The sequence below is a fragment of the Loa loa genome (genome assembly GCF_000183805.2).
Source record: "Loa loa unplaced genomic scaffold supercont3.299, whole genome shotgun sequence".
Taxonomy (NCBI): domain Eukaryota; kingdom Metazoa; phylum Nematoda; class Chromadorea; order Rhabditida; family Onchocercidae; genus Loa; species Loa loa.
The window spans coordinates 9,694-21,779 of NW_018108479.1; the positions used below are offsets into that span (position 1 = coordinate 9,694).

At 23.6% G+C, this 12,086-nt stretch overlaps 1 protein-coding gene across 1 annotated transcript; it reads right to left on the reverse strand.

Moving 5' to 3' along the window:
* Window positions 1-4,878: 4,878 nt before the first annotated feature.
* On the reverse strand, window positions 4,879-10,143 carry LOAG_08651 (hypothetical protein; the record flags this gene model as incomplete). The annotated part of the gene is made up of 7 exons (XM_020447756.1): window positions 4,879-5,155; window positions 5,494-5,648; window positions 5,874-6,072; window positions 6,646-7,006; window positions 7,699-7,843; window positions 8,492-8,645; window positions 10,004-10,143. 7 exons carry the CDS (start codon window positions 10,141-10,143, stop codon window positions 4,879-4,881), a joined length of 1,431 nt encoding a protein of 476 aa, XP_020302049.1.
* Between the last annotated feature and the right edge of the window lie 1,943 nt (window positions 10,144-12,086).

Here is a 12,086-nt window from a genome sequence, read left to right on the forward strand (position 1 = left end):
TGTGGCAAATGATTTTATGCAAATTAGCACCTTTGAATGATTTACCATATTAATGTTCAATATTTAGATATTCAGAGAAGAGAGGTTGCATAATTGATCACAGTCTATATTCAGTAAATTCTTGTAAATCTACGAGTTAGTATTGGAATTTTCTAAGATAATAAAACAAAAGTGTGGAAATTTTAAATTTAACAATTTACTATGCACAATAAACAAAGTTTGACACACTTTTTTTTCAATTTGGTGCAAATTTCAATAAGTAAAAAAAAAATTTCCCTACACTTATTTTAATTTGCAAATTTTGATTAGTATGTTTGATAAGGTTAAATTGATTAATTCAAATTTACATTCATAATTGATACATAACAACAACAACTGTTGCAGGTGAAAATTGTTAATTAGTATTAAAAGATTTAACACTAATTTAAATAAAAGGAAACGAATTACTTACAATTAAATAGATACATAATTATTTTAATGTGTAATTGTTTTAATAAAAGTATAATTTATAGTGGATGATGTTTATCAAGTGGAAACTAAAAAAAACAAAGAGAAAAATGATAAACAAAAATTTTAAAATTTAAATGAAATTTCGAAAAGGATGAAATTTTAGAAATTTTTAATCAAAATTAAAGAAAAAGTTTCTGTGTTAACAACGAAAACTTTAAAAAATTTCTGAAACAATTTGAAACATACGTGCAAGTTCAATGGAAATGTGCAAAAGTTTGCTCAAAAAAATTTTTGCAATTTTTGCAAAATCACATCAAATAGTTGGATATTTTTTTCTGAAATATAAAAACTTGGAATTAGATGAAACAAAGTAATTTTTCTCGATGAATCACTCGTTTCAGTTCAATTTTCCTCTTTCAATTCGCTAATTTTAGTAAGATTTAAAAATTCGAATATCAGATGAAAACAAATCAATAAATGTGTGAAAGCAAAAGGAAAGTTAAAATAGTATTAATCCAAAGTACTTTTGCTAAATTTGATGGACAACATACATATTGTGAACATTCGATGTTGTCTATTTATTTGAAATCGTTTTCTTTCTTTTTCCACTTTCTTTTTAAATTTAATTCGTTTTGTTTTTAAATTTTAAATTTGATTTAAATATTCAAAACGGTATCCAAAAATTTTGCAAATGAACTAAAAATTTGTGCAACTTTTCAACGAAATGGATTTTTTTTTTTTGTTAAATTCCAATTTATCGTAGCATATCAAAAACTAGTAAAAGAGTAAAAAAGAAAATTTTGTTTTTCTGTTTATTTTAAAAGTAGATAAGACTACATGTTTGTTTTTCTTTTTAAATACTATAAAATAAAAGTTTTGTAAGATTTGGATGAGAAAATCCTATGGAACAATTAAATTTTAAAATGAATTTTATTCCTTCTCACGAGTATTTTATTTGCTCTTCAAAATTTTATTGCCTTTTTTCAAGTAAATTTTGAGCTATTTCAATGAAATATTTATTGGATTTATGGATGATTTATGTGAGAATAATATTATTTGCTAAAATTGGATGAAAGAAATTGAAAAATGGTTTAAAAAAAAGAAAAAAAAGGAAGCATGAAAACGATAAAATTATGAAAATGAAAAAAAATGATGAAAATTTGAAATTTAATTATAATAAATGGAAATTTAACACATTTCAATAATTCATATAATTGGGTAATTATCAAGTGATACGAGAGAAAAAAAAAAGGAGCAAGAACATTAAGTGATAAGATAAGAAATCAATAAAATGAAAAGATATGAATTGATAATTATTGACTATCAGTGACGAATAAATGTAAAGAAGTGATCAAAATGTCAAAAAGTAACAATATGTGGCTAAAATGATAATTTAATGATTAATAATTTAAAAAATAAAAAATAATAAATTTTGTCTTCTCGTTTCCTCTTTCTTTTTTCTTTTCTTTGCATTAGTCTCTTCCATCAACAAGGATACTCAATCTCTCTCTCCCTCTCTCTCTCTCTCTTTCTCTATCCCTTCTAAAATTATTTCCTTCCTATTTTGATACAGAATTATTCGAAATATGATGATTAAATTTACTGAAACAGCTGAAATTGGGTCATTTAGGAGAATTTCAAAAATCTCAACTTTCTTCTTATCATCAAATTTATCACTACAACGAAGCGATCTGCATAAATTTATCATATCATATCATTTTTTTAATTAAATTTACACATTTGAAATTGGAAAAGACAAAAAACAAATTGATGAAAAAGAAAGTTTCTTTTTTCTTTTAAAATTAAACTAAATATAAAAGATAATTAATGCCATGGAATTAGCAAAAATTTCCAATAATACAAAACTTTTGCAACTTTTTCTTTTTGAAAAAAAAATTTTATGAAATTTTAAAAACAAAAAAAAGTTTTCTTTTTTCTGTGGCCATTATTTATATATATGTATATATTAATAGCATGCGTAAAAGAAACCAGAAGAAATCTTTCACATCATCCATTTTCCATTTCCATTTTTAATTTCTTTTTCATTTCTTAAACCAACACATTAACAACAGTGCATTGATTGTGATGAATGATTACGCCAATTTGATAAAGGAAATATGTTGAAGTGTTTTTTGATAAAAAATAAACAAGTAAATAAATAAATGAATGAAGAAATAAATAAGTAGGTAAATAAATGAGTAACTAAATGAGTGGATAAATAAATAAACAATAGATAAATAAATGGATGAGTAGATAAAAGTAAATAAACAAATAAATATATGAATAAATTGATGAATTGATAAATAAATGAACAAATAAAGGAATGAATGAGTAGAAAAAATAAGTGAATAAGTAAGTAAATAGGTAAATGAATGAGCAGGAAAATAAAGTAAAAACAAATAAGTAAATAAATAAATAAGTAAATAAACAAATAAATAAATGAATGAATAAATAAATGGATGAACGAATAGATTGATGAATAAAGAGATGAATCAATAAATACACAGACAAACAAATAAATGAATAAATAAACGAATAGATTAATAAATAAATAGATAATTATATAAGTAAACAAATTAATGAGTAAATGAGTAAATAAATAAATAAATAAATAAAAAATTAGAAACAAATTGCTGGAGGAATCCCATTAAAGTATTTTTGTGAAAATGAAAACAAAAATTCATTAGTTTTTCGTTGCATTTACATATGATTGATAAATGTGAATTATGCAGCAAAAATAATTTTTTAATATACTAGATCGAAGGATCGAAAGATCGAAAAACATATATTTATTATATAATTTTTTTTTATTTACAAATGCATGCACGATAAAAAGTTAAAGGAAAAAAGAAAGAAAAAAAAATTGAAAAAAAAATTTTTTAATATTTAACCGGAAAAAAGAAATAATAAACTTTTTCTTTTCCTTATGAAATTGAAAATGAATGAAAAAGGAAGATAATGAGGTGAAAGAAATAGAAAAAAAAAACGATTAAAATCCATTTATTCATTTCCATTTCATTTCATTTCCATTCATTTCAATCAATACATTTTCATTCAATGAATGTCTTCCGTCCTTCTTCCTCCTTTTTTCTAACTTTTTTTTTCTTTTTTCTTCTTTTTCAAATTCTATGCCTTCAAATTTTTTTTTTCCTTTGATCTCTTAAGAATTAATCGTTTTTATTATTACTTATTTATTTATATTTCATTTCCCATATCTTTTTAAAAGTAATATGCCTATTATCATTCACATTGAAATTTAAATATTGGATATTTATTTGCAAGAAAAAAAAAGGTGGGAAAATGGCGTTCTTTTGCTTTCCTGAAAATTTTCTTTCAAAAATAAAAAACACAGAAACTTTTTACCTCTCTTTTTTTTTTTTGTTAACATATTTATTTAAATGATAATTTAGTTGAATTTTATCAGTAGAATAATATCAATTGCTATGCAATCCTTTTCGTTTATCACATTATTCAGGTAAATGAACTAAATTAGGAATTGATCAATCTCAATGTATTAATTAGATTTTTTATTCAATCACAATTATTATGGGGCTATTTATTTTTTTATTAAATTTGAACATATAAGTAAAACTATTACACGAATAATTTTGAACTGCAATACTCAAATGTAAATTGAATAATTATTTGCAATATATTACTTTCTTCGTTGAATTTTTTCCCATTCTCAACAATTTTTTGTTGAATTGTGCTTCATTTGATGAATATTATACTCTATTCTTATAATTTCTGAAGTTAATAATGGAAATTTTTGCTTCAGCAAATTTTATAATTATATATCGTTTTCATTTCAATTCAATTCAAACTTCTTTTTTTCTATTATTTCATTCCAAACATGACATTATTCGATTTTTATCCAAAAGCTAATCAGTGATTAACAGTTTAGAGTTTTAATTTTTAACTTATCTCTATCGATCCTTCAATCTTTATTCTATCATAATCAAATTTATTTCATGCAAATTTAATTAATTTGGTTTTTGGGTAAGAATTTTCCAAATATTTTCATTACAATTAAATTTATTTTTTAGATACAGTTGTTAATTTGATATAATCTAATAAAAATTAGCTCAATTATCTGATATTCAGTGAAGTACATCCATTTACCCGCTAATGGATAAGCTTATCTTTTGAATGAAATTCATGATGTATAACTAACAAGCAGAAGTTACTTCAAGTTAATTCATTTCATATTTTAACATATTTGATATCGTATCCGGTTAAAATGTCATATCAAATATCATTGTTTACGATTTGTTTGATACTTTCGGCATTATCAAAGTTCAATTATGTTGACATAATGAAGCAAGCCATAAATTTACTGAATATATTACAGTATTCAACTGTTAAAGTAAGTGTCAAATTATTGAAATGATAGAAAATGTATCATTTTAAAAGAAGATTTTGATGGTATTATTTTTTGCCTTCTAACAAATGATAAATTTCTTCCGGATTACGATTACGAGTTTCCGGCATGTAATAATAGATGCAAAAAGTTGTAATGATTAGAGGAGTGATAAAAATCAGGAAACTGAGTGGTCCGATTAATTTCTCCAGTGGTAGATATATAACTGGACACAGGAAACAGGTGATATATTGTGCCGAAATAGACAATGATTGTACCTGAGCACGACAGTATGGTTCGGCTAATTCGGTAGCAATAAACCATGCAACTGGACCAATACCGATACTGGAAAAGGATCAAAAAGAATGAAATACTTAAAATGTTAAGTCTTATTTTATATCATTTTAAATTGTAAATAATTGCTAGAAGCTAAATGTATTAATTGATTTAATTAAATTTATTGATTTCAAAAACTAACATTATGATGCTATCATCCGTGATATTATTTAAATACCTCAATTTATCATAGTGATAATGGTAATAAATGAGTTATAAGGCTTTAGGATAGCAATAATTCAATGCCTAGGATAAACATAATGATAATGATAATTCATTTTGAAGCCTTAGACTAACAAATCAAACCTATCCATATCATTTTAAAGTGTATATAAGAGAACATAAACCTGAAAAGGAATAGGAATAATGTAAAGAGAAAGAGAAAGCAATAGCCAAGCCAAGAGTAATGATATTGGCCAAAGATCCAAACTAGTATCATCATTCCAATATTTACCAATGTTAAACTAATCAAACTTCCAAGAAGTAAAGAACGACGGCCAATCTAAAAAAAGAAAAAACACTTTTTTTTTATTGATTATTTTTGAATATTTGAAAAGAAATGACTAATAATTAACATGTTTTCATTATCAATCAATATTGCTAATATAATAGTATTAGGGATTAAAATTATTGCATTTCATTAATTAATTAAAATTATCGAACAAAAGAAAGTAAAAATTTATGAGCTATATTAAATGTAACAAATTTTTGCTTACAAAAAATTAACCTTATCAATAGTGATAGCTTGAATAAGAATCCCAATGGTACCAGATAATCCTGCAACACAATTTGCCAATGATGCATCAGTTGATGTGAAACCAATAGCGCCCAGTAGTGCAGTGCCAAAAAATACCATCGCCATAATACCACTAAAACTTACCGCACAATTCAAAAGTACCGAGAGAAATAACGCTCGACGAGTTGCCCTAAAATAAAATATCACTTTTGTTTTTTATTTCCTTTTTTTTCCCTGAATTTAAATGTATTTATATATCTATTTCATTAATTTTCTAATAATTATCTGAAATTTTTTAAAACGATTAGAAGAAAAAAAAATCAATCAATTTTGCTATACTTTAACATTGTTTACTTTTTTAGAAGCTTTTGATATAGTGTTTAGTACAACTGATAGAAGATAATATATGCAAATTTTATAAAATTCTAAAATCAATTTCAATAATTATCATAATACTTTTCATAATTGACACATATTTTTGTTTTTTTTTTTTTTGAACAAATATTACAAATAATGAATGATTAATTTATGATTCCTAAGCAAAAACGTAACGCTATTTAGTATTATTTCAACTGCTAAATTAATCAGGGTTAAAGGTTATAATAATGAATCAGTAAAAATCAAACAAATAATATTCCAATAATACATGAATGATTAATTTGTAATTTCTAAATAAAAATACAATATCATTTTTAGCTATTTCAATTATCAAATTAATTACAGTTAATAGTTATTAAAAATAAATCAACAAAAAAAAATAAACCTATCATGCCAAAGTTTCATCCAATTAATATCTTTTAGTTGGCTTTCCATATTTCTTTGAGATATTGTTAATTTTGAAATTTCTTCATCTATTTGACAAATATTTCTCCTTTTATTGTAAAATTTAATCGATTCTTTTGCTGCATTTACATTCATTTGTTTTAAAAAATATAATGGACTTTCATGAAGGATAAAAATCGAATAGCATATAAACATTAAGCATGGAATCATTTCCACATAATAACCAATAGGCCATAAATTTTTATTTCCAAAAATTTGTGGTAAACCAATCATTGATCCTAGTAATGCACCAATATTAGTGAATAGGCCAGTTAATGTTCCCATTAGGCCACGAAAACAAACTGCAAAAAAAAAAAATAAAGTAGACGCAATAAATTTGGCAATAAAAAATTGACAAATTCAACAGCTTATATATAATATAATAGAATCAATTGATTATTTAATGATAATAAAAATTTGAAAATTTAGAAAAAATTTAAAATTTTTGATGAACTTTATAAAGAAATGTAAAATGTATTATTAATGAGGAAATTGTCGTTGAATTTGATATCTATTGAAATTTTATAATTTTTATGATTGGCGAGAAAAAAAGAAAAATAATATTTTTGTTTTTGGTTTTTGATTTTTGGTTCCTTTTTTTCGTGCTAAGAAATTTTACTATTTTGAAAAATGCAAATTATTTTATAGAAAATATAATTTGTTGAAAAAATGAAATAAAATTTAAGAAAATGAAAGAAATCATTATTATGCCTAAAAAAGTCTACGATAGTAACGCTTAGGATAACTCAAAATGATGTTTGTTTTTAAAAAAGAATTAAATTTTGATGTCCAATTATTATCTAATTATTTCAACATCTAATTATTACCTAATTACGCGTAATAATTAAATTGATATCTAATTATCATATGTGCATTTGTTGCAAATTGCAAGAACTAAAAAAAAGAAAAATAATAATGCTTGCGAATGAGTGACATATTAAATGATATAAGTTAAATTTGGAAATAATTTTATAAATAATTTAAATGAAATTACCTGGACTAATTTCAGTCAAGAATACACCTTGTACAGTAGTACACATTCCAACACAAATGCCAACAATCAATCGTGAAAGAATGAATAATTCCGCAATATTTGTATATTGTGATAAGGGTGAAAGGAAAAGAGCAATAATCATTAACTAAAATTATTAATTTTACTGAAATAAATTCTTATTAGCAGAAATTTTTAAGTAAAAATAAAAAAAATGACAGAAATTTTTTCGAATATTGTCATTATATTCCTTACAGTTTAATATATTAAAAGTCAAAAAACTACTTTTTATGGAATTGTAACAATCAATTAAAGCAAACTATTTATGGAGATGTTAAATTAATTAATTAAAACATTAAATGAGTGTTGGTTGAAAATTTGATGCGAAATTTTTGATTATTAATATTGTTAAATGACTGATTACTAATTACTAGTAATTCAGGAATTTTTTAAGGTAGACAAATTAGAATTAGCATAGTTGGTAATTATTTATATTTCATCTTGAAATGATAATATTAATTTAAAAGAGAAACTTTCGGAACACTTTAATTTCCTGAATATCTTAAAATAACATATCTATAAAACATTTAATGAATATGTATATAATCAGTTGGTTTTTTTTTTGGATTTCGATAATAAAGTTTCAACTTTTAATTCCGGTAAATATGTATTCCGATTGAGTAGTTACGGAATATTTCAGGAGTCAGGAAAATAGCATACATTTTAGATTATACCGTATTCAATATTATATCAAATTTTTTGGAAATGAAAATTAAAAAACGAAAAATAAACCAACGATGCCAATAACCATAAATGACCGTCGTGAACCAATACGCTTAATCACCGGTGGTATTACTGTAGCACCGATGATTGCTCCAATGAATAGAATACCAGCAACAAATGACCAAAATAATCGTATCGATAATTCCGAAAATTCTATACCATAACGACTATAAATGATATCAGATATGATAATAATAATATTGCAAGAAATAATTTTAAGTGTGACAAGTTTAATTTTAAGTGTGATAAGTAAGTTTAATTTGATGAGTGCTTTGTTAAGAAAATATTTTATGCATTTAACATGATAACATTTTGATTAGATAGCAATTCTGATAAGCTTAGTTGCATAACTACTATGATAAGGGAATTTTGACTAATTTTATTTTTCAAATTTTATTTTGCGAGAATTTTGTAAGCTTCGATTAAGTTTTTTTTTTCTTCATTTCGGTAAGTTTGTTTTTTTTTTTTGATCGAGGAATAATTTTGGTAAGTAAACAATTTTAATAAGTTTGATTTGATAAATGTTTTGATAAGTTATGTAATGTGTTTAACTTAATAAACTTTTGACCAAAGAGTAATTTTGGTCAGCTAAATTTTATAAGTATTTTAATAGGAAAATTATGACAATTTCGCAAGTACTTTTATCAAGGAATAATTCAGATAAGTGAATAATTTTGGCAAGTTTAATTTAATAAGTATTTTTATTGGTGAATAATCCTGATAAGTTTAATTTTATAAGTGTTTCTTATTAAGGGATTGATTCCAGTAACAATTCCATTCAAGTTGAAATAATAATTTTTATCGACTTTTAATTATTTTACACAGATGTAAAAAATTAAGCATAATTAAGCGCTAAACATTATGCATTGAGCATTAAACAAATTAAGCATCACAATATGGTAAATGAAATATTTTAAAAACTTTAATTAATGGCACAAAAATTAATAATTGTTAGATTAGATGATATAAATTATTGATAATATGATGCAAAAAATCAAATCAAAATTTTAAATCGATAATTTTAAATAACTTTTAGTTGGTCTGATATTGACAACTTAAATGTCATTTTCAGATGGACAATTTTTAGATGATTGACTTAACAAGTGACAATTTGTGGTCATTTACAGATGTATATTTTTCATTTTTTGCAGACAAACTTTTTTGGCTTATTTTGACATCTCTTGTTTGAATGGTTCATCACTTTTTGGCTTATTTTGACACCTCTTGCTTGAATAGTTTATCTTAAATGCCAATTACTTGAAAAAAAAAAAGAAGAAAAGTTTTCAAATGATTGCCTGATAACTTTATTTTACTGAACATGGACGAAATGTTGTGTCAAATATAATAATTTACTTTGTAAAATTAAAACTTCAAAGGACTGTCAAAGTTTTAGGCTTAAAACAATAAACTCAACTTAGTTTAATTTTCCAATACTAAATTAATAGCATATGGATACATCAAATTTACTGTTATAGCAAATATTATTTCAAAAAAAAAAAAAAGATGATATCAAAGATCACATAACCTTTCTAAAGATTGTACTAGAAATTGTTGCAATAGTTTACCCATCGGATTAATAATTGATACTTGAAAACCAAAATTAAATCCACCTCCAAGTACCACAAAAATTCCAGTGATAAGAAGTTTTGCTGTTGGAAATTGCATGCTGAAATATCAAATTTAATGGATTTTCTATTCCACAAAACATTTATAATTTTAGCCAAAATTTAAATCATTTTGATGATGGAATATGAAGAAATTCGACAAAGAGAAAGGAAAATGTTACCAATCATTTATTAGTTATTGCTAAAAAATAATAAAATTTATACAAATAACTTAAAATTTAATTAAAATTTGAGTAACTAAATTATAAATAATTTCAGAAGGACGAAGGATTAAAACAACAATTTAATAATGCTAAAAAATTAGAAATTTAAATTTTTTCATTGTTGCGGTAAAATTATAAGTGGAAATTGTGGAAGATACCAGTAATTGTGAAAATTTAAAAATGCTCCTTTCAATAGTTTTCAAAATGCGTAATTTCTATGCATTGATTTCATTTTCAAAATTCCTAAATTTCCTTTCAATTTAATTTAAATGAAAAATAAGAATGATAAAAATAATGTTTGCTTAAACATGTTAATTTGCGACAAATTTTTTGTTATTAATTTTGTTGAGAAGGAAAAAGGTAAAAATTGAGGTGTACAGAAAAGAGTAAATTAAAATTTGGAATGAATGGATAGGATTAAATTAAAGGTGAACAAAAACAAAAAAAAAGAAGCATTACAAAAAATTTTAAAGCTTGAAATTTCTATAAATCATTGAAATTCATCCTAGCAATTAGTGAAAATAAAGTTAGTTTAGTGATTAAAAGCCTAATATAAGTACGCTAAAACCACTTGGAGGGATACATATATGAAGCAAAAATTATGAATTAATTTACGGAGAAGAAATTTTCCTGGGAAAGTTTGAGATTTTCAAATACTTCATGGCTAACTTTTGCTGCTAATTCGTTACAAATACTTTGTGCTTTGAAAAAAAAAGGAAAAATTCGAAATCTCTGTCGAAAAAAAGTTTTTAGTTAAGGGAATGAAAAAAAAAGATATATGTAAATTATATTAGATGATAGTAACTATCATAATTAGATTAGCAATTAGAAATGCAAAATTGTTACTTTTTCTTAATCTTGCTAATAATTAGCACCATCATTTTAAATTACTTAAATTTAAAGAATTTTGATTTTGAAAGAAACAAACAAAAACTTTTTTGTTCTTTTTAAAGATAACTAATAACAAGAAAAAAAAAGTAAAGGAAAAGATAAAGGGATGCAATATTGTAATTATTTATGATTAAATTTTCAAATTTCATTAAAATCATGATGATTTCAAAAATATTTGAGAAGAAAAACAGGAAAAAAAAGAAGAAATAAGTGCTTCAGTGATAATGATAAGGAATAATTTGGAAAATACATTAAAGGAATTCTTATATATCTCTTGGTAAAAATAATATGCTATACTGAGGGCATATTTGCATAACATTGAAAGAGGTAATTATTTTTAAGAGTAAAAAGAGAAAGAAAAATGTGTGAAAGAAAGGCTAACATAGATTTGAAGCATTGATAAGGTAATATTATATTGATAATACCGTAATCATATACCGGATATTAAACCATTGGCTATCGCTTTTTTTTTTCGTTCTCATCTGAAAAAGCAGATTTATGACAATATAAATCTTTTCCTATCAGTAACGATAATATTAATATTACCATAATTAACTAAAATGAAAAAGGAAACAAAAAAAGAGAATGATAAGGCAATAATTCGAGTCTTATCACTTATATTTTCCCCTAACATTATCATCAATAGATTACAAATGAAAATAAATGTAATGTATGACATCCATTAATTATTAGTAATAGAATAATATTCATTTCTAGAATTAAAATTAGCATATTTTCATTGTCGTGTATTTGATGTATTTAAATGATAACCATCCTGCTGATAAGCATTCCTCCAATTATGTCATTTGCATTAATGAATGACCACTTTCCTGGTGATAACATTCCATTGATAAAATCCCCCAATATATTTTAGCATAGATATTTCAAA